General features: G+C 44.9%; 2 protein-coding genes across 3 annotated transcripts; both read left to right on the top strand.

Annotated features, from left to right (window-relative positions):
- Positions 1-901: 901 nt before the first annotated feature.
- elp5 (elongator acetyltransferase complex subunit 5) lies at positions 902-4,644 on the top strand. Of its 2 annotated transcripts, none has more exons than XM_080022927.1 (8): positions 902-1,505; positions 1,651-1,711; positions 2,079-2,159; positions 2,367-2,476; positions 3,235-3,410; positions 3,518-3,613; positions 3,725-3,825; positions 3,943-4,644. In XM_080022927.1, exons 1-8 carry the CDS (start codon positions 1,451-1,453, stop codon positions 4,049-4,051), a joined length of 789 nt encoding a protein of 262 aa, XP_079879053.1. In that variant the 5' UTR covers positions 902-1,450; the 3' UTR covers positions 4,052-4,644. The 2 variants fall into 2 exon arrangements, with proteins under 2 accessions (XP_079879053.1, XP_079879052.1); XM_080022926.1 differs by having other exon boundaries at positions 2,265-2,476.
- Positions 4,645-13,647: 9,003 nt separating this feature from the next.
- Positions 13,648-17,333, top strand: LOC307247192 (creatine kinase B-type-like; the record flags this gene model as incomplete). The annotated part of the gene is made up of 7 exons (XM_080023282.1): positions 13,648-13,840; positions 13,935-14,089; positions 14,187-14,319; positions 14,867-15,038; positions 15,136-15,259; positions 16,638-16,827; positions 17,155-17,333. 7 exons carry the CDS (start codon positions 13,648-13,650, stop codon positions 17,331-17,333), a joined length of 1,146 nt encoding a protein of 381 aa, XP_079879408.1.
- Positions 17,334-22,644: the final 5,311 nt, after the last annotated feature.

The raw sequence follows: 22,644 nt of genomic DNA, 5'->3' as shown, positions 1-22,644 counted from the left end.
GTGGATTTAGACAACGTCCCGAACTACATATCCCGGATAACTAGCGATGCGGGGCTGGCGGACGATTCGTTCGCAGCGAACGCCGCGTTTGCGAGTCGGGATTCTCTCCCGACTTTTATTTTCACAAACTAAAAATACGCAATGAGGACAAGATTCAAGATTTTTTTTTTGTCACATACATATACATACTTTCATACACATATAAATAAAAAAAAATCTTTCTAATAGGCCGACTAACTGACTCCTAAAACGTAATACAGTAAGTTGGATACTTATAGAATAAAAGACAATAAAAATAAAATGAAATAAAATGGAATAGATAGAGGGAATATGCCTATGTATGTACAGATATGTGCATTAAAAGCCATCTGCCACGAGTCATATTGGATGTGACTGATTTATACTTTCGCACCCCACAAAAAAAAACAAAAAACAATTCTGGTAGAAATGAGCGTGGTCCGCACGTTGCATTTGTCCGTCATAACAAACATTTCCGAGAGAACTTGACTACAACGTTTTCCATGCGCAACACAGGTCCGACCGGGAGTCGTTCGCCGCGCTGCGTGATCCAACCGGACCCGATCAGCGACGGGTCGAGGAAACGAAGCGACTCCTTTCTCACCGGGCGGCTCGAAAAGCAACGAGGCCGAGGAAGGAGTCGAACTTTTCATCACGAGACCCTCCGCAGCGCGCGCGCGCGCGCGCCCAGTATCTCGGCGTGTGCCAGCGCGTCGACGATGCCCCGTGTATTCCGGGTGTTGTAGTTCATTAGCCGCGCGTATCCTGTACGACCCAATGGGGATTTCACAACTTTCCGAACTACATGTCCCGTACAACACCAAATAACAACAAGACTCGGAGGCTTGTGCCCGCGTTCAATTGCAATTTGGAAATCGGCAGTTCGAGTCGGTCGTTCCGCCTCCGGGACGAAAGTGTTCCATTTGCTCTGGCCGGGAAACCTATTGACGCCTGCGGTGTATGCGTTTCCTTGGCGAGGGAGTTCTAAAAAGCGACCACCACGTGTGTTACAGCAACATGAAAACTACGACGGAATAGTGTCGATCGAAGTTAGTTGTTGTTCAAACAAAAACCCACGCGAAGGGACCCCGTCGCCCCTGCCGCCGTGTTGCCAGGGCGATTGCCTCGGCTCACTCGCCCTAAAAACGACGTGCGCCGAATTTCCGACTCGTTGAGTTCCAATTTAAACGGCCGTTCCTTGACCACTCATTCAAGGGTGGTTCTGACTTTTCCGAACTTCAACGTTACCGGAACGCAGCACTGTAGCCGCCTTCATAGTTTTGTACATAGTGGGGGAAACGCGTTCCGTGGGGGGATGTGACTTGTGCATCCGATCGGCGACCCTCCCCGCTCCGATAGTAGAATCGTTCGTTTCCGGACGTTCCATTGTACGTCGTTATCTGGATCCGCCAGCTCGCCGCGTGCTTCGACCATGTTGCTGGAGTTAATGCAAGGAACCGAGGCGGGGGGGTTCGTTATAATACAAGGTAAAAGGCTCCGTGCACGTCCTACATACTACACTCCATACTACACTCCATACTACACTCCATACTATACTCCATACTACACTCCATACTGTGTGTGTTCGCGTGTCCATGCGCTCCAGCACGAATTATTTGCATCACCTTGCAGATTCTGCAAGTTATTGTGGCCGACACCTTCTGTGGAGCTTCATCAATGCCGCGTTGAAGAGGTAGGCGTGTGTGTGTGTGTGTGTGTGTGTCGACTTCGTTATTGTAAGTGTGAAACTGACACGCCCGTCCTCCGCTTCAAGTCCTCCGTTATAGTTTCCGTGTCGCACCACGCGGTGTCGCCACTAGCTAGCGCTGTTAATGTTAGCGTAAGCATCTAGGCGGAGCCATACGAGCGACGCGAAACCGGGCGGAGAAGCGGTTGCCCGTGGCAACGGTCATTGCCTACATACGGCGGTGGTTGTTCGGAAATAACTGCCCGCCGGTCGCCCCGCCACTTCCAATCGAAATCGAGCATTCCATTGCGCTTTGTGATAATTAGGCCCACGTCCGATTGAAACGCTCTCGTCTTGACCCTTTTTGGTTTAGGGAGGAGGATGTCCACGTCCTCGGATTTGAGGTTAGCGAAGAGGAGCTCAAAAAGGAACTGAGCGAGTCGTGCCTGCAAAGGTAATCAGGTCACAAGCCCAGTTTATTGGTCTCATAATAATGATCTTAAGTCTTTCCCTCAATTATTTGTTGTCCCCCCCACACACACACATACACTGATCATAGGCTACACTTCCATAATGCTTTCAAAGACCCTCTGGGTTGGACCGAAAATCCACCCTTCACCGTTCAGCAGTTCACAGCGGGGGACCTGTCTCGTCTCCTCAGCCAAACGCCGCGCACCAAACCAGTGACCCTGGTGATAGATTCCCTGTCGTGGATCCTGAGGCACCTGAGTCCCCCTGATGTCTGCAGAAGTTTACAGCAGCTGAAAAGAGGTTTTTGCGATTATCCTACATGGCAGCTTGTTTGTACTATAGCATATCATGTTTATTGTCCACTCACTCTTATTTACCAAATAAGCGATACAGAATTCTGAATGTTTATCCTTATTCTTAACTGTGTATATATAAGTTTGGACCATTAAAGAATTTTCATCTCATTAACCAATCAGTGGACTTCCTGTCATGGGTTCTAAAAGCACTTAAATATAATACACACTAAACCTAAGCTTTGTTTTTGTTTTGCTTTTTACTTTAACTATTGCTACAGAAATTAGATTGGAAGTTGTGAATAAGTTGTTTACAGTGTACGTCTTGCTGAGACTGTGTTTTCTGTGCATTCTTGTGGCGGAATGACACCTTAGCAGAAAGAAGTATTGATTTCCAGTTTCCCCATTCATCAAATTAAGGCTAAAGTGTGGTTTAATATTTCTGTGACATTATATGTGGTTTATGTCCCTTAGATAATCGTTAATTTCCATCGAAGCTAAATGAGCGCTGATCATTTCAATTAGACTTCTTCTTACCTCATACCAGGTGAGGGGTAGCTTAAAGTGAAAGTTATATTTATCTATTGATGACATCACTTCCGTGCTGGATCAGTGACTGAAGTGAAACCACATCACATAATTTACAACACTCTTTACTCTTATTTGATGTTATTTTCAGTCAGACTATCTGCATATGACGTAATTATTTGAAATTGAATGTATTTTGATACCGCGGTGTGGTGTATTCTGTCCTCTCTCCTTTAGGGGGAGCTGTGAGAACTATTCTTGGCCTCCTGCACTCAGACCTGCATCAGCGTGGCTTGGTCAGAAGCGTGTGCCACTTGGCCACGTCGGTCGTTACCGTGACCCCTGGGTTCAGAGGGCACGAAGCAGTGGCAAATATAACCAGGCGTGCGAAATCTGGCAAAGTTATGCAAGATGTAAGAGCTGTAATTTTCCCCCTGGGTCTGTACATTGTTGGGGTCTGGGAGCCGATCACGAGAATTACTGACACCGCTCTCCTCATTATCTATTGATTTGTCCTCAGGAGGAGATTTTTCGGTACAAAGAGGATCTGAGCGTCAGTATACAGAGCAAGCCCAGCCGTGCTGAGACCGCGGACACAAACCCCGATGAGTCCGAGGTCCAATCTCTTCCCCGCAGCTGCGCACGGTGTTAGGCGAACATGGCGGAAGGAGGTGCAGACGTAGAAAGGCTGACCAGTGTGACTCTTTCCGCATTTTTTTTTTTTTAGGTGGACCCAACCGCCAACCTGACCTTCAACCTACGCTTATCGGACACGGAGCGGGAGGCCAAGAAAAAGTTGCCGCTTCCGTTCGTCTTCAGTAAAGAGAAGTGAGGAACGATTCCGTAGCCGCTGGATGGGCCGTTTCCCGAACGGAGCCACACGCTGGCACATGGTTGAATTACGACGGCCACAAATCTGCCTTCTTTTCTTTTTTTTTTAAATAGGAAATCGGCTCTACTGCATTCAGGGCCGGGCTCTGGGAGGATCGTCTATGAGCCGGATGCCAATGATGACTACGACCAGGAGGACCCCGACGACGACCTTGATGTCTGACCAAGGGAGCTAGACACGAGTTCAGGACATTATGTCTGAAAACCTTCAGCTTGTTTTTGTTTATTTTTGTTTATTGGATTTTAGTAGTTGCTTTCGCTAATTTATGTTCTGGAGTGTGAATAATAAAATACAAAATATTGCATTATATTATGATGCCTATGAGTTAAAAAAAATCTAATATTGGAATAAAATAATTTATTTTAGCTTAAAAATATTACTCTTAATTATTTGAATCATATATTTTTTTTACATAGGTGTTCTAGGGACTTATTTAGTATTTTTTACATGATATTTACTGAAATAAAAAGCATTTCAAGGGCTGTAGTCTTGATTGTACACATACTTTCAACTAACAAATTGACTATATCGGTTCTAAATCATGCTGTATTTGTTCTTTTGTCCATAGTTTCTGTAAGATTCTCTTTGTATGTTTTTTTTTTTTCTCAAACAACCTGCAGTTGAGTTGACATGCCCCTTGATTTTGTTGAAAATATATATTTTATGAATATTTCAAATATTAGAGACCTTCAACGAGTTTTGTTTTTCTAAAAGCGATATGATAAATCCAACATAAACACTACAATTAAAAATAATAATACAGTCAAATGCAGCTTGTCAATGTCTATTTTCTTTCCGCGAGTCGTGCCAGAGGAAACCATTTCTAGTGGCGATCAGACGAAGCCTTCAGTTCTGGGGCTTTCGCCTGGTTTGTTGAACGCAGCAATATCTGGTGGGCTATGGTAGCCAAATGACGCCACGACATACACGCAAAATATATTACAATGCTTCTCTCCCCCGGGTTTTCTGGGAGTATTCCCTTGCCCGCATGAGGGTTCAGACCAGGGGATGTTGATTTCTTTGTGAAATGTGGGTTTGTGACGCACTTTGAGACTTGTGGCAGTTTCCCCTGCCACACGCCACCCAAATGGCATTTTCAGGGACCTTCGACACAGAGACACAGACGACGGGGTTTCAGACAGTTTATTGTCCAGAGTGGGCTCGGTGGAATAAGGTGCCTGGTGCAGATGGAGACGTGTCATGATAAGGGCTGCTCTCCTGAGTGTGTGTGGGGATGGGGGTTTCACCTGTCGCTCGTTAGACCAACCAATGAGCAACAGGTATGCAGCCACTCTGATCCTGGGTCCCCAAATACCTAGACCCAGGTCAGGTGTGGCTGCTCAAACCACACCACCCCTACACCACATACCCCGAAACCAAACTGAGGCCAGGGAGAATACCTGGCCGAAGCCTACCCCACCACCACCAAGTAGAGAACAAAAATGAAAAACAAATGACTCAGAAACAGGGTTGCTATACCTTAAATAATAACACACCGGACTCTGAAACAGGGTTCCCATACCTTAGACCAACAAATGTCCAAAGAAAAGATATTAACTGGTCCCCTGGAGGGACCTTGTTCCGCAAAACAGCACAGTCCACCGGCTTCCTTCCCCCCGAGGCAACAACAGACTGCTCCCTCCTTCCTTCTGGAGTGTGGGGCCTCGGGCTGCTGTGCTGGCTTATGAAGGCGTGGCCGGACTTGGCTGGTGCGGAGGCTGTTTGGAGGGGTGGCCTGGCTGCTGGGTTGCTGGATGGAGTAGCTAGCTGCCGGTGGTTACCTGTGGTGGTTGCTAGGGGCTGCCTCTACCCCAGTCCTCCGCCGGACCCCCTGGGTGCTGCTGCTGCCAGTCGGGAGAGGGTTGGTGCTGGGGCTGCCCGTTGACCCGCTGGTGGCTCCAGGGCGTCTTTGGACGGCCCTTGTGTGTCCCTGCCCCATGCTGAAGAGTCCCTGTGCAGGTGCCAGTGTGGCAGTTTCGCCCTACCACACGGTACCCAAGTGACATTTTCAGGGACCTCCGGCACATGGACACAGGCGACGAGGTTGTAGACACCAGTTAATTGTAGAGAGAGGGCTGGTTGGAACAAGCCCAGGAGCAGATGGACATGTGTCATGACAGGGGCTCCTCTCCTGAGTGTGTGTGGGGATGGGGGTTTTACCTGTTGCTTGTTAGACCAACCAACGGGCAACAGGTGTGCAGCCACACTTGATCCTGGGCCCCCAATTATTTAGACCCAGGTCAGGTGTGGCTGCTCAAACCACACCACCCCCACCCCCACACCACAAGATGGACTCAATTGTAATTAAGGGCTATACAAATAAACCTGACTTGACTTGACAAAGCTCAGCACAGTCCCTACAGGTGTGCTATTCCTTTGTGGAAGGTTCTGACCAACGGTTTCCACATGATTCGCCTTTTTCGTGACAAATGGCAAACATACATACATACATACATACCTACATACATTCGGCAAAAAGCACGCGGCTGGTGAAATCCAGTCTCCATGGAAACGCATGTCAGCACTTAAGAATTAGACCCACATGGCCTTGTCGTGGTTTCCACAGCTACCTGGGGCCATCGCCATGTTAACACACTGTGACGTCACAATTCTCCCCCTATAACGCTAAGCGTTTGGACGCGCCAGCCGCAGTTTACGCCAAAGAAGAAGACGTAGAAGCATCTGTGAAACGGGAATTACATCAGCAGGAAAAATGAGACGGTGAGTTAAAATCTGATGAAACATCGCAGCCACCATGGCCTCGATAAATTGTTGATGTTGCTGACACCACCCAGCGTGGATTTGGAAAATAAGGATTAAAACAAGGAAAGCGAGGAATCGGTAGCTCCTGGATGTTGAAACTGCTTATAATTTTCAGCGGAGAAAAGTTTTACCAAACAAGCTTGATAAGGTGAAGGTCAAAGGGAGGGCGTTTAATTGGACGGCAGGAGCGGGACAATCAAAAGGCCTCAGACATAAGAGAAATCTAAGGTTGAAAAATGGAACGTCACAAGGAAATGTGATCAGTCTGTTACTGCTCAGTGTCGCACATGTAATGACCAGAACATTTCCATATCCATGATTCCACGGATGGGGCAACAGATAGAGTAGAACAGGGTTTGCTTTTGTAGCCCCATAGATGTGGACATAGGGAAGGAATTATATGGAGGGTCACAGTTCAGAAGTGGCAAAAGTACTGAAATGGAGAGGACATTTGCAAAATATCTGCCATATACTATACATAATACTGTATTTAATAACTACCTCATAACCCTGAAAATGCAGCCCACAGACCTCATACATGACCCACAAACGTCTGGCTCTTAGAGACCTCTGATTTATAATCTTTTAAGAAATCCTGCTCCTCAATGTCCTTCTTGCCTGTTGAGGCCTTTGCATGAATCTCCCTCCTTCCTGTCAGAGGATTGGTGCCCTTTGTGGGCGCTGCGTATAAAAGATATCCAACGTGTTCACACCCTTCAACTTGTGCTGAAAGGACGTCGTCAAGTAACCCCTTCTTCTTTTCGTAGTACCAGATCAGGACGACATCTAAAGATGTGGTTGCTGAAAATAATGATGTTTATCTTCAACGGCTGCATCTTCGTAAGTGTTGAAGCTTTAATCAAGTCTGATGCACTCTATAACGTATGTGTTTGATTCGTGCAGAGGACGTTGCAAAATAAACAGCCTGGTTGAACACTTGTATTTTGTTTTAATGATTATCCATATCGTGTGGACAATCGGCTGAAAGGTCACACCCAAGAACAAGCCATTTTTACAGAGTTGCTGGAGGACCATGCTGTGCAAGATGACTCATAATTCTAGGCTGTTTATCCCAGTGGGCGACGTCAAGGTGTTCCACGTAGGCCCACTCCCCGTCTTTTCACCTCACCATCTCTCTCCCAATCCGTGGAGGCAGATGGTGGGTGCGGCCATCCTGGGCCTCGGGATCTGGGTGACGACGGACCAGAGCTCTCTGCTTGGGCTGCTGCAGAGCATCAAGGACCTTCCGCCCGAGGTCAGCAAGTTGGCCAACGTGGCCTACCTGCTGATCGGCGTGGGCGCCGTCCTGCTCAGCATCGGCTTCCTGGGCTGCTGCGGCGCCATGGAGGAGAGCAGGTGCATGCTCATGATGGTGAGCGTGTTTGGTAGATGGAATGAGGACAAAATAACGATGCTCTTCTCACAACATAAATAACTATATATATGTGCATTTTCAGAATTTTACAGCCCTTTCATAACCCTATCCAAATTGTACTTGACCTAACCTAGCTATTGCCTCTGTCGTGTGCGCCCCTCTTTGATTGATTGATTGATAGATTGATTGAGCTGATTTTATTTCATTAGCAGCAGCATCTATGAACCACACTTACTTGCATATAGGTTAGGCTGAGGTTAATTACTTTTTGAAGGTGATCCCAGTCTCTTTTTTGCGGCAAACGTTTTTGTCTTTCCTCTTTATGTTCTGGATCTTTATTTGAAAACAATCTCAGCACGGTTGACCTCGTCTGTTTAGCACTTATAGATAGAGCTCATCAAGAGCTTTCAAACAAAAAAATGTTTCTGCCCAAGGTGTCAGTTACAGCCCATTTGCACCAAGCCCTATATAAATATATGTATATTATCTATATATAAGAGATCCCATCCATGGGACCCAATCCCATGGATGGATGGATGGATGGATGGGTGGGTGGATGGATAGGTGGGTGGATGGATGAGTGGGTGGGTGGATGGATGGATGGATGGATGGCTGGAATATAAAATGATGTGGGGACAAATGAGAATCAACGAGTTGAGAACCCATTGATTTAATGTGCTCTGATACCTCAAATAGTGAGTTTTACTTCCAAATTAATATGCGCAACACGCAAGGAATTTCCTTTTGTTTTGTTTCAACCCTTTTCACCGGTGTGAATCTCTCCCTCACAGTTCTTCCTCATCGTCATGTTGATCTTCATCTCCCAAGTCGTCACAGTGGTGATGCTGCTTCTCTTTCATTGGCTGGTACGTTCAAATCTGCGGCGAAGCGAACACTGGTTTTGTTTCGCAGTTTTTGCCTTTTACACAAACGTCATCTCATCCTGTCGCAGGCTAAAGAGGTTCTCGACCAAGCCGAAGTTCACATCATCAGCAACATCAGAATATTTTACGGACTTTCGAACGCCACGACCTTTCTTTGGAGCACTGTGATGAAGCAGGTAGTATGTATTTGTTGAAGCAGAATATATATAAGCGCTGCAAGATTTCAGACTTTATAGTCCCCAAGGGGAAATTGACAATGGTGTCGCTTCCGGATCATGAGATCTCTTTGGATGGTGTTAAAAGCAGAGCTGGAGTCCACAAAGAGGATCCTGACAAAGGTGACCGGGGAGTCCAGATGCTGGAGGAGGAGGTGCAGCAGGCAGGCCACGGCATCCTCTGTGCCCCTCTTAGCCTCATAGGCAAATAGTAGGGGATCCAGTTAGGGGGAGACAACTGGCAGAGTAATGTTTAGCAGGAGCTTCTCCAGGCACTTCATTATTATGGATTTAAGGGCAACAGGGCGGTAGTGGTTGAGTTCTGTGGCCTGGGGTTTTTTAGGTCCCGGGTAGCATTTTGGTATTGTTGCAGTCAGGTAGGAATTGCAGAGGGGTGAGTGAAGAATTGGTGAGAGTTCCAGGGCACGGGTCTTCAGCACCCTGGCTGGGATAACGTCAGTCCCGGCTCAGCTTCCGCCATACCTCCTCCTCTGTAAAGAGGGCCGGTTCTTTGGGGTCTGGTGGAAAGAGGGCTCTCAGTCATCCTTCACATTCAGCTCAGACTATCAAAGCGGGAGTAGAACGTATTCAGTTATTTTGCAAAGGATTCTGGATCGGTTATCGCACACAGGGTGGGTTTGGGTTCACGACCAGTTGGGGTTTTAACCTTCTGAAATGCCTGCTTGGTGTTCATGTTACCAAATTCAAAATAATAATAATAATAATAATGATAATAATAACAATACATTAGAAACAAAGCCAGCTTAAATTCAAATTTTAATTGAATAAATGTTATTTTTTTATTTTTCACTGTTTTTGTTTGTTTTTCTCTTGTTTTTAGTTCAACTGCTGCGGTTACAGGAATTACACAGACTTTTATGCCTCCCCCTTTTACAACCTCACCAGTGGCCATTACCCCAACACGTGCTGCAACTCAACCGTCGAGGCTGCTTTGTGCACTGAAGAAAACGCTAAATCAGCGGTACGAAACCTTTCTGGTGCACATGATCTTAACAACAAAAAACATAGCTCTACATCATTGGGGCAATCCGCTTATCATGCCTATCATGATAAGATCAGATAGTACTTTATGAATTGTGATGGAGAATTAATAGATATCTCTTCCAGGTGATTGATGGGTGTTTGTTCAAAGTGCAGCAGAAAATTGTGCATGAGAATTCTCTGATCTTCGCAGCTGTGGCCCTGATTACCATCGCCATCGAGGTATAGTACAGACATCTCTATCACCTACCTTTTATACACACCTTTAACTTCTCTGGCACATAACCGTTTATAAAAATGTGAAAAACTACAAATAATAATACAGTAGACATAATTGTTGTGCAGTATGTCCACAAAATGTAGAGCTCAAATCTTCCTATCCGCTTGCACTCTATGGTTCATAAATCTTTCTGTTTTTTTCTCAGAATTATAAGATAGAAAAAAATAATAATACAAAGATGATACAGAACAATTTTCTTGGCACATACATCGATCAGCCACAACATTAAAACCACTGACAGGTGAAGTGAATAACATTGATCATCTCGTTCCAATGGCACCTGTCAAGGGGTGGGATGTATTAGGCAGCAAGCGAAGTCACTTCTTGAAGTTGATGTGTTGGAAGCAGGAAAAATGGACAAGCGTAAGGATCTGAGCCAATTTGACAAGGACCAAGTTGTGATGGGTAGACGACTGGGTCAGAGCATCTCCAAAACGACAGGTCTTGTGGTTAGTACCTACTAAAAGTGGTCCAAGGAAGGACAACCGGTGAACCTGCGACAGGATCATGGGCGCCCAAGGCTCATTGATGCACGTGGGGAATGAAGTCTAGCCTGTTTGGTCCAATACCACAGAAGATCTTCTGAGCACAAATTACTGAAAAAGTTAAAGCTGCTTTAATAGAAAGGTGTCAGAACACACAGTGCATCACAGCTTGCTGCGTATGGGGCTGCGTAGCCACAGACCGGTCAGAGTGTCTATGCTGACCCCTGTCCACCAGTAAAAGCAGCTACAATGGGCAGGTGAGCGTCAGAACTGGACCATGGAGCAATGGAAGAAGCTGGCCTGGTCTGATGAATCACGTTTTTTTCTACATAATGTGGATGGTCGGGGTTAGGATCCGTTCCGATGGAGCATCTGTGGGATGTGCTGGAAAAACAAGCCCGATCCATGGGGGCCCCACCTCACAACTTCCAGGACTTGAAGGATCTGCTGCTAATGTCTTGGTGCCAGATACCACAGGACACCTTCAGAGGTGCCTCAACGGGTCAGAGTTGTTTTGGCGGGATGAGGGGGAGCTTCACAATATTAGTGGTGATTTTAATGTTGTGGCTGATCGGTGTTTTATTCCTTCCTCTTCCAGCATATATTCCTGGATGTATCCCCTTTGTTATGTTCTATTCTACATTAGCAAAAAGTGGCCAGTTTTAATATCTAAACTCAATTAAAAACTAAAAATTCTAAAATATATAAAAGCTTGAGCTACAGCAACATAGAAATTATGCAACATCATTTTTTGACATATTACAGGAAGGTCACCTGCACATTGTTGGCCTCTGTTATTGGACATATGCTATGAATACTTTATAATAATTCTCATTTAATATACCGTCCTTACAGATTTCGGCCATGGCGGTGTCGTTGATCCTCTTCCGGGGAACCAGAAAAAGGAAAATAATACCAAGCCTGGACTGAATGCCCCACATTACCCACTGTCTGATGGACAAGTACAGGGGTGTGGGGGTTGTGGTGGAGCTATGGTCCTCGTGGTGGCTGTAGCCTACCTACACCCCATGGACTGGGGGACGTGCTGAAGGTTTTGGGCTGGTACATACAACATGGTACATGGATTTGGATTTGGATTTGGATTGGAAGCTGTCATTGCTCATGTTTTACATGTAGTGAAAACATGATAATGATCTAATAACGTGCTGTGTTCAAAACTGTTTATCAGAAGTTTCTCAGATTGTTCTATTAAAATATAATAACACAAAACACTTTCTTTATTTCTCCACTTCCATACCAACAGAACAATGGCCTTGTTGATTTTCAGTTGAAAAGAACAGCAGCAAGCCAACCCTGACACAGTAATGGACAGACAGACAGATACAGTAGAAAGATAGATGCAAACAACCGATATATACAGTAGATGGATATATAGATAGAGTAGACAGACAGACATATACAGTATATGGATAGATAGAGAAGACAGACAGATACAGTAGATGATAGACAGAGTAGGCAGACAGAAAGATACGGTAGGTGGATAGATACATACATACATACATACATACATACATACTGTAGACAGATAGATAGATCCAGTAGATTGGTAGATAGTCGACAGACACACAGACACAGTAGATGGATAGAGTATACTGATAGATACATACTGTAGACAGACACAGTAGATGGACAGAGGAGACAGACAGACACAGTAGATAGCTAGAGCTAAGACAGACAGACACAGTAGATGGATAGATAAGACACAATACAGTCAGACAGATAGTCGATGGATAGTAGGCAGACACAGTAGATAGATAGATACAGTAGCTATATAGATTGATATATAGATACAGTAGACAGGCAGATACAGTAAATTGATAGAGTAGACAGACAGACAGACCGACAGATACAGTAGAAAGAATAGACAGACAGATGCACTAGATGGGAAAAGTAGACAGACAGACCGACAGATACAGTAGATATAGTAGCCAGCAAGACACAGACAGACACACAGAAACAGTAGATGGATGGACGGATGGATGGATGGATGGATGGATGGATGGGCGGGCGGGATGGATGGATGGACAATTCCACTTGTCATGGAAACACATGTAAACATGTCGGGGAATATCCCACATAGTCCCGCACCCTGGTAGCTACAGCAACCGGGGGCATCGTTATGTGACATGTTTGTGACGTCACAACTCTCCCTCTATAAAGCCTGGATGCAAGCCTCCGTTAAAGCACAAGAAGGAAGAAGCTGCTGCTGTCACTGGACGCCGAAGAAGAAAGCACATACACACACACGCACACACGTACGTACGTACATACATACATACATACATACATACATACAGTACATACATACATACATACATACACACACACACACACACACACACACACAGCCGTTTTAACTGTTGCTGTGAAGCTTAAGCTCTGTCATGGATTGCTATCCTGCTGACATGCGTGCAAATCTATCTTATCTAAAAAAATGACATTATTTCGATGCTATTGACATTATATTGATCGTGTGCTCTAACTGTGAAATTGTGGTGAGGTTTATGGTTCTAACTTTTGAGTTTTCTATTAGTTAAAATATACTGTATTTACTTTCCGACAATCATAAGAAAATAACTTTCAGATGATGCGGTTGCATGTAGCTTTTTGAGTGAAAAAATAGGTGTTTTTAGAGGACTTTGAGAAGTGCACAGACTTAAACATCTGCACGCTCTAACTTGGTTTACTGTGGTCTGTTTTCCTCCCCTCCATCCACTATGCAGGGGGTCAGCCATGCCTTTCGGTAACACCCACAACCAGATGAAGTTCAACTTTGCCCCCGGGCAGGAGTATCCAGACCTCAGCAAACACAACAACCACATGGCCAAGGTCCTGACTGAAGACATGTACGAGCGGCTGAGGGACAAACAGACCTCCACTGGATATACTCTGGACGATGTCATTCAAACGGGGGTTGATAACCCAGGTAAAAAAACGTTTTTTTTAGATGGGGCTGATCAGCCCGGTGCCGCTGTTGAACCCTCTGTGTGTTCGGGTTTAACCTTTGTCTGCGCGTCTAGGCCATCCCTTCATTATGACGGTGGGCTGTGTGGCTGGAGACGAGGAGACATACGAGTTGTACAAGGAGCTGCTGGACCCTGTGATCGGAGACCGACATGGTGGGTACAAGCCCACGGACACGCACAAGACCGACCTGAACCCCGACAACCTGAAGGTAACTGCAGCCTCAAACGCTCTTGACAGGGCCGGTTGACCCTGGGATGACACAGCCTACCAAGTAACCAACCAACCACCTCCTCCTCCTCCTCCAGGGCGGCGATGACCTGGATCCGAACTACGTCCTGAGCTCCCGCGTCCGAACCGGCAGGAGCATCAGGGGCTTCTGCCTGCCGCCGCACTGTAGCCGCGGGGAGCGCCGCGCCATCGAGAGGCTCTCCATCGAAGGTAGAGAAATGCAGTGCTTCCTCCTCTGTAGAAGAAGCATCAGGGGGTGATTGGCTGAAGGAGCAGGTGAAATGTAGAGGCAGGAGATGATTGGTCGACACACCAGGTGAACTGTAGAGGAAGGAGATGATTGGCCGACACAGCAGATGAAATGTAGAGGCAGGAGATGATTGGCCAACACAGCAGGTAGATGTAGAGGAAGGAGATGATTGGCCGACACAGCAGGTGACGTGTAGAGGAAGGAGATGATTGGCCTGACAGAGTAGGTGAAATGTAGTCCTGCAGTTGGAGACAGACTGAGTAAAGATTGTGCTTACTGAAGGATTTTCCCCAAAGCAACACTTAGGGCCCAACATTAAAACGATGGAGAACCAACGTGTACACGTCTTAAATTGTAAATAATCCATTATAACTCATGACTTTGTTGGAACAAATGAGCCCTGTGTTTAATTCCCTGATTTTCTCCAATAGAACTAGAACATGACCCACATAGCGCCACAGGCACATTCCCACTTGATGTTTAAAAATTTGTTCCATGTTCCTCCAGCTCTGGCCTCTCTGACCGGAGATCTGAAGGGGAAGTACCTCGCCCTGAAGAACATGACGGAGGCCGAGCAACAGCAGCTCATCGACGACCACTTCCTGTTCGACAAACCCGTCTCCCCCCTGCTGCTGGCCGCCGGGATGGGCCGCGACTGGCCCGATGCCCGCGGCATCTGGTCGGGAACCTTGTGCCTTTGCGACGGGAAATATCATTTTAGCTGTGTTTGAACGGACTCCTTAAAAAGAAATAAACACCGGTTCTGGTCTTGACAGGCACAACGACAGCAAGACGTTCATGGTGTGGGTGAACGAGGAGGATCACCTGCGTGTCATCTCCATGCAGGACGGAGGCAACATGAAGGAGGTCTTCACCCGCTTCTGCACCGGCCTCACAACAGTTGGTTAAAGGGACAACCATCCATTTGGGAGGGTATTTAGGTTTCTAAGCGCCCCATCCATCAGCCCCACCAGTAGGGGAAACCGGAGTTGCTTGGCACACGCTGCACTCTCTGGCATCATTTACGTTTGAATATTCTAGCCAGCAGCAAATGAGAGGTTAGGTCTCAGCTTTGAATAAATATGTTTTAATGTACACAAACGTTTTCTAAAATTAGGCGATTTGTGATTAATGTCATGCTGTGCATTTGTGCCAATCCAACCCCCGTGGGGCTGGTTATGGGGTTGGTTGGCACATTGTTAAAATGCTATATCAACAAAAGAATTAAGCAATCAATAGAAACTATTTGAACATTTAATTCAGACAAGAACCAGAAAACATGAACATTTAATAGAATATCTGCCCGTTTTTCAAACCAAGCAACATTTTTCAGCAAATTCATCAGTAGGAATGTCTGATTAGTTTCTCCATTGACCATTCAAAATGATAATAATTAATGTACAAGATAAACATTTTTAATCTTTCAAAAAAGTTTTAAAACTCTCAAAATGGCCCCCAAAAATATACATTAACAGTTACAAGTTCATGAACAAGGAAACAATCGTTCAGACATTTGTGGGGCCAACCAACCCCGTTCACATTTGACCCAACTTTGTGAAGAAATTATGTTGGCCAATGTTAGTCCACAGACTTTTACTTTCACTCTGTATAACTGAAATGTTACCCTCACTTAGAATCATTTGTCTTACAGATACATGCAGGGAGTAGCAAACACTGAAATGCGCACACACAGTGGTTGCTCAAGGAATGTGGCTTCTGCATCTTCCCTTCCTTCCTCCAGGGGCGGCAGGGCTCTTATACTTGGTTCTGCATCTTTTTAATTGGGGTCCTTTTTTTATGTTGGAGGTCTGAGACCCATGTGAGCACAGGGAGAACATGCAAACTCCAAACAGAAAGGCCACTGATCGGGAGATACCCACCTGAGCACGGTGCCGACTGTGCCAACCCCCACTGGTGCCACTCAAACGAGTGGCCAGTACGCAGGCTCGAACCCACTGAGCTAATCAGCCAAACTGAGATCGTCAGTGAGTAACGATATCTACGGGTGCTGATCTGGTCGAGCCACCAGGACGCCAAAATGAGTGCAGGTCAAGAAAGCAAACATTTTCATGTTTCATTTTTGTTTCTTTGACCTTCAAAGGAACAGAAAATGAGCCGACCAACCCCTGTTGCCAACCAACCCCAGTATCCCAGCTTGGATCATGGTCCAGTCGCTTGCCTCGTCTCAAAAGTTGAAATATATTTAGTGGAAGTGGTTTTATTGCCTGTGCTTTGGAAAATGATGAAAATGCTTGACACAATTATTTTTCTTTCCCAGATTGAGAACTTGTTCAAAGAGAAGGGTAACGCGTTCATGTGGAATGAGCACCTGGGCTACATCCTGACCTGCCCCTCCAACCTGGGCACGGGGCTGCGCGGGGGCGTCCACGTCAAGCTGCCCAACATGAGCAAACATCCCCAGTTCGAAGACATCCTCGGCAAACTGAGGCTCCAGAAGCGTGGAACCGGTAAGGAAGAGCACATTATGCCGGCCGGGTGGTTGGGTAGAGCAGTCGCAATTTAGTACATAAATCGCCTGATTCCAATTATTTTTACAGACTTGAGATCTTTCTGTTCCATAATCACATTTTTTCCAGCCAAATTTGAGGGGGAGTTTAAGACAATATTCAAAATTTCACAGTAAATAGAATGCAAAGTAGGTGTGTCTCCCATCAGTTGGGTTAGGAAAAATCGACTCAAATGTTCATGTTCAAATGCCAACTTACTATCACACTATTACACAGTGGCATGTAATACTAACTCACACTGGTCTAACCACTGACTGCCCGTTTCAGGGGGCGTGGACACGGCTGCAGTGGGCGGAGTGTTCGACATCTCCAACGCAGACAGACTGGGCTTCTCCGAGGTGGAGCTGGTTCAGATGGTGGTGGATGGCGTCAAGGTGCTGGTGGAGATGGAGAAGGCGCTGGAGAAGGGTCAGGCCATCGAGGCCATGATTCCTGCCCAGAAGTAAACCGTCCCAGACTGCCAAAATAAATACAAGCGCTAAAAGATAGTGTATTTGCATGACTATTATTCTCAAAAACCGTCTCTTGTCATGTCGTCGATCCAAACGAGGCCTTGTCTGGAGCTATGACTCAACTCAAACTAAGAGGTAACTTTGCAAACAACAAGGGATAATAAAAATTATGACAGGATGAAGGACCAAAACTCTGTGTGTTGCAAGCTCAGTTTCAGGAGACCAAATTGGAGTGCACATCTCTGCAACCCAAATGCACCACTGTGCATCAAGCTTTATCGGCACCGATTGCAATTCCTTCCAAAACCACTAGGGTGTCATGGGACTCGATGCTGACTTTGTTGGGTGCAAGAAAGTGAAGCCCCACCAACTTGCAGAATGTAATAGATTACAAGACAATATATTATACATTAGCAGTGTATTTTATTAACATTTTGAAAATCATTGAGCAGAAAATATTCAAAATCTTTCAAAGAAAGAAAAATGTATTTTTTCTTGTGAATTAACTGTGGTGCCGCACACTGCACTCCAATTGGTTACAACCAATGCAACGCTGAGGTCAGTGGTTGTCAACACGGGGTCCATCAAGAGGTTCCCGAGGGTCCCCACCCATTATTTTATTTACAAGACATTTGCATCATAAAATAATGTAATAAGGGCTGTTTGGATCATAGCTTCACTGTCATCTCTGTTACTATATCCAACAATTCAAATGTTCTCAGATTGACGTCCCAGCGTTAGAATGGTATCACACGGGGTGCTTGGCCGAATGCGTAAGTTGAGGGTCCTTGAGATGAAAAAGCTTGAGAATCATTAACTTTAATTTTTTTATTCTAATTATTATTATTATTTTAGAATATTAAACGCAAGAACTACTCAATAAAAAAATGTATCTACTTATATTCAAAATCCCATGTTAAAGAATCAACTGGTTCAAGTAGAGACCAGGTGGACCCCCCGGCCCGGACCCTCGAGCAGTGCCCCTCCGATGCCGTCCTCTCCCTACTGCACCTCTGGACGCTGACCCGTCGAGCTCCTGAAGTTTGCAGACACCACCGACCTCATTGGACTCATCTCTGAGGGGGATGATGAGTCTCTCGGGCTTAACACTCTAAAAACAGCGGAGACGGTGGCGGACGCCATTTTTTAAACGTATTCTCTATATTTGTATCTCTTTTTTTAGACTGTTAAGCTTGTTTATGCCAGTGGTCTGCACAGCAATGCACCAATCCTTAGTAAGACAAATTCCTTGTATATGAAAATGACTTGACCCAAATAGATTCTCATTCTGATATATTAAGTTTACTCTTCATACTTCAGAGCTCGTATTGTGGTGATGAACTACAGAATTGTATAATAATCAGGATACCCCCATCCTGGCATGGTTTTATCCTGATAAAACACTTAAAGATGCTCAAGAGTAATATGAATTATTATCCTTTAATTTAATTGAGACAAAAAACAAACATGAAAAAATGTGAGTATTACAAACACAATTTGATATTAATATAAATTATAATAATGTATTAATAATATACAGTTGATTCTCCTGAACGTTGTGCCCTCTCGTAACCATCATGAAGGTAGAGTTGTGCAGTTTTAGTGGATATAAAATATGCCAGATAACAAGATCAACATACAACTTTGATTTAATTATTCCTCAGGGTTTGTTTTTTCTTTGTTTGTTTTATTTTTTATTTTGTATTTTATTATCCTAGCCATTATCACGGTCAAAGTGTCTGGCGCTCAGAAACCGTCTAACCCACAGACACAGGGCAGTCCACACACGTTGTGGTCCAAGTTTGATCCACATCGGAGTAGAAGGAGTTGGTAACAATGTGTTTCTATCACCTCCGTCGGCAAAACTAAAAAGTCTTGTGAAAACACTGCAGACTACTGATTGGCCACAGAGAATCATCATTGCGTCACTGTGCCATCATTGTGCGACACGGGTATTAGAGTGACTGAGAAAGACTCCCGTTACACACAAGACTTTTTTGTTTCATTCAATTAGGAAAAAAGTACATCTATGATAAAACACTGTTATTATTGGTTTTGTTTGGAGAAACGGAACAGGGACACGCAGGGATTTAATGGGTGCCGGTCCTAATCTGGGACCTATTTGATCGATCTGGCACCTCCTTTGACATGTCAATCACATACCTGGCAACCCTCCCGTTTTTCCCGGGATTCTCCCGTCCTTTACCTTTCTCTCCCGCTGTCCTCCTGAGCTCTCTTCTTAGCTATCTCTCTGTCTATGAGAGCGATCCCTGCATGTCCCCGTTCCCTGATCGTGTTCCGGCAGGATCTGGCACAAACTAAGCCCTGGTTATATGTCATCTTGAATTGTAGTTAGTTATAACATTAACCTTAATAAATTCTTACAGTATTGCGAACAGGGCTTGTACATTGTTTGGTCACACCGCCACACTCATCACACCGACTAATCTGGACCCTGTGCGTTGCTGTCTGCGGCTATATTTAGGGGTCCAGCCCCGAAGGTTTTTGTGAATGAAAAACTGACATCAGTAGTCTATGGATGTCATGGACCCACTGCATAGATAAAAAAAAATGTGTATACGGGGCAGTCCCGACATGCCGTTGCCCAAGTTTGATCCCGATCGGTCCATTATTGTGGAATAATTTAGTAAAAAAAAATTTTTTATCATCACCACAATGCGCGCACATGCGCCAATGACGGCTCGTGCAGGTCACATGATAGCATTGCAGTCTAGTGATCAACAACAGGGTCCTCACCAAGAGACGATCTGAATAAGACTTGTGTTCGGGGCAGTTCCATCATGGCGATGTTTGAGTTTCAGTTCATAATTATCGAAGAAGTTTGTTCTCAACAATCCCAACCGCATGGGCAAGTTGACAGAGTACACAGATCGCGTGAGTTGGTAACCCAAACCTTACCAAGATACTGTCAGGCACAGATAGTCGCGACTGGACTTAAAACTAAAGGAACAATCTATACAATACATATATAATACAATCTTAATTATTTTTAGATCTAAGTGCAGCCTTTGACACTGTAGATCACACCATTTTAATTTACCGTCTCCACACCTGGGTTGGCATCAAGGACACTGCACTTGGCTGGTTTTATTCCTGCCTTTTAGATAGAAACTTCGCAGCCACCATAGGTCACATTAGCTGTGGTGTACCGCAAGGTTCAATTTCAGGTCCAGTTTTATTTTCAATCTATGTGCTGCCTCGGCCAAATTATCCAAAGACACAATGTCTCTCTTCATTGCTACGCAGATGACACACGGATAAACCTTCCTCTGAGATCTGCTGTCGTAGATTGTCTCAACGCTCTATAACACTGTTGGATTGCACGGAATTTTCAGATATGTTGACCCCATATGTTGACCCCAGCCTCATGTCCTCAGGCGGGCGGGGCCCTTCTGGCTGTTCCAAAGTCTAGACTCAAAACAAAAGTTGACCGCGCCTTTTCTGTCAGGGCCCCTCGACTTTGGAACGACCTGCCCGCGGAGATTCAGCTGGCTGAGTCAGTGACTTCTTTAAAATCACTTCTCAAAACCCATTTTTATAGAGCTCCTTTTATGTGATGCCGCACCCTTTCTTTCTTCAATTTTATTTTTATTTATTTATTTTCATTTTTCCCTATTTATTTCTCATTATCTTATTGTATTTATTTATTAATTTGATTGTCTCTTTATCCACTTTTTCAATCCAATGAATGGATTTAATTCCTGTTTATTAATGTTCCTTTGCCTTTTGAATTCATGATCTGAGCACTCTGCTTGAATTTAATCAGTCAAAGCACTTTGTAAACGGTGTTTTTAAAGGTGCTATAATTTTTTTTTCAATAAAAATAAGATACAAATTCTTCACATTGCAAAGTGACAGGTATTGATTAAACAATTACACAAAGGGCAGCGTATTAAACATAATATAATATATACGCTTTCTGAGGGAAACTGACATGCACGAGAGTAAGTTCTACAAAATAAAAACCCAATCACATCACTGTGCTGTATTGGTATTAGAAAGTATGCATTATGCATTATGAAATATAGCCATACCAATTGATAAAACCATTCAGAGATCACTGGTAAATAATGACGCCTGCTTATTTACAGTAGTACTGTATCTGCAGTACATTTGCAGTACAGTGTGACTTACCAAGCAGCTTTGTGAAAGCCAAATGCTATTTCAATTCACTGTTTATTTATAGGTTCATGAAATACATTATTATTGTGAAGGCAGTTTTCTGTTCATTTACAAAGTGCCATAAATGGATGACTAATCGTCATAAATAATAGCGATCACAATAGGCTAAAATCGTGATTATCATTGTAGCCCTCCTTCAGAATGATGACCGCCATTAGTTGCAGCCGAGGAAACTCGCCCGCAGCCACAAACACCGCCAGATCATAGAATTACACTGTAACCAGGCTGGAACGGATGAACATCTGCAGTCACAAAGCGCACCGGAACAGAGAATCAGAGCACACCCAACCACTGAACTTTAATGAAGGGCCAGCCACCCTGGATCCCAGGGTATAATAGTAATAATAATAATAATTATTGTTATTGGTATTGTTATTATTATTATTATTATTATTATTATTATGATTGTTTATTTGCTAAATTACACTACTCCTCCCAGTTTCAGCTACTGTCTATATACAAGATACAATAAACATATACATATACACTATATACATATACAAGAAATTATGAAATGTCTAGTATTTGTCTATTCTGTTAATGTGTCTTGTTTTCTACTTATATCTCTATTCTTCCGCCGATAACTGGAAAGTGAGGACCAATATCCAGGTGAGCTGGTTTCACAGGATAGCGCTTCAACATTCAAACCTATGGAAGCACTTCCGGCGGGTCAGTGAAGTCGAGGCGTCCGACGTCACGGCCACGTCATAACACGCTGTCGACATTGATGCTGCGTTCTAACGACCATCGGAAATCGGTCATCCTGAGTAGGCGGCCTCCCGCTGTCAAGCTAGACGTCCTCCACTGACTCGGTTCGGGAAAACATGGTTTTCACGCAACAGAGGTGGCGGGGTGGTTGTGTTCGTCGACAAGCACCCGCGCAGGAGTTGAAAAGACCGAGTAGTTCATGGTCGGGATTTCAAATAAAAATGCGACGCAAGGGGAACTCCGACAACCGTCAACGGCCCGCGTTGCTTGACGTCGGGCCCAGGTGTCACGGCAAGCGCCAGAGCGATCGGCGCCGAACGCAGGTCGCATTTGTCCGAGTTCCGACTCGACCGGGAATGCAGCACACGCGTCCGATTTCATTCTTCGCGGAAGT

The sequence above is a fragment of the Zeus faber genome, assembly GCF_960531495.2.
Source record: "Zeus faber genome assembly, chromosome: 22".
Classification (NCBI taxonomy): domain Eukaryota; kingdom Metazoa; phylum Chordata; class Actinopteri; order Zeiformes; family Zeidae; genus Zeus; species Zeus faber.
This window is presented reverse-complemented; position numbering and strand designations above follow the sequence as displayed.

Bases quoted from the DNA above. Each gene is read 5' to 3' on its own strand.
- elp5 (XM_080022926.1), top strand. From the start codon at position 1,451: ATGTTGCTGGAGTTAATGCAAGGAACCGAGGCGGGGGGGTTCGTTATA. The intron at 2,160-2,264 runs GTAATCAGGTCA...CACTGATCATAG, and splicing joins AGCGAGTCGTGCCTGCAAAG to GCTACACTTCCATAATGCTT. The intron at 3,411-3,517 runs GTAAGAGCTGTA...ATTTGTCCTCAG, and splicing joins CTGGCAAAGTTATGCAAGAT to GAGGAGATTTTTCGGTACAA.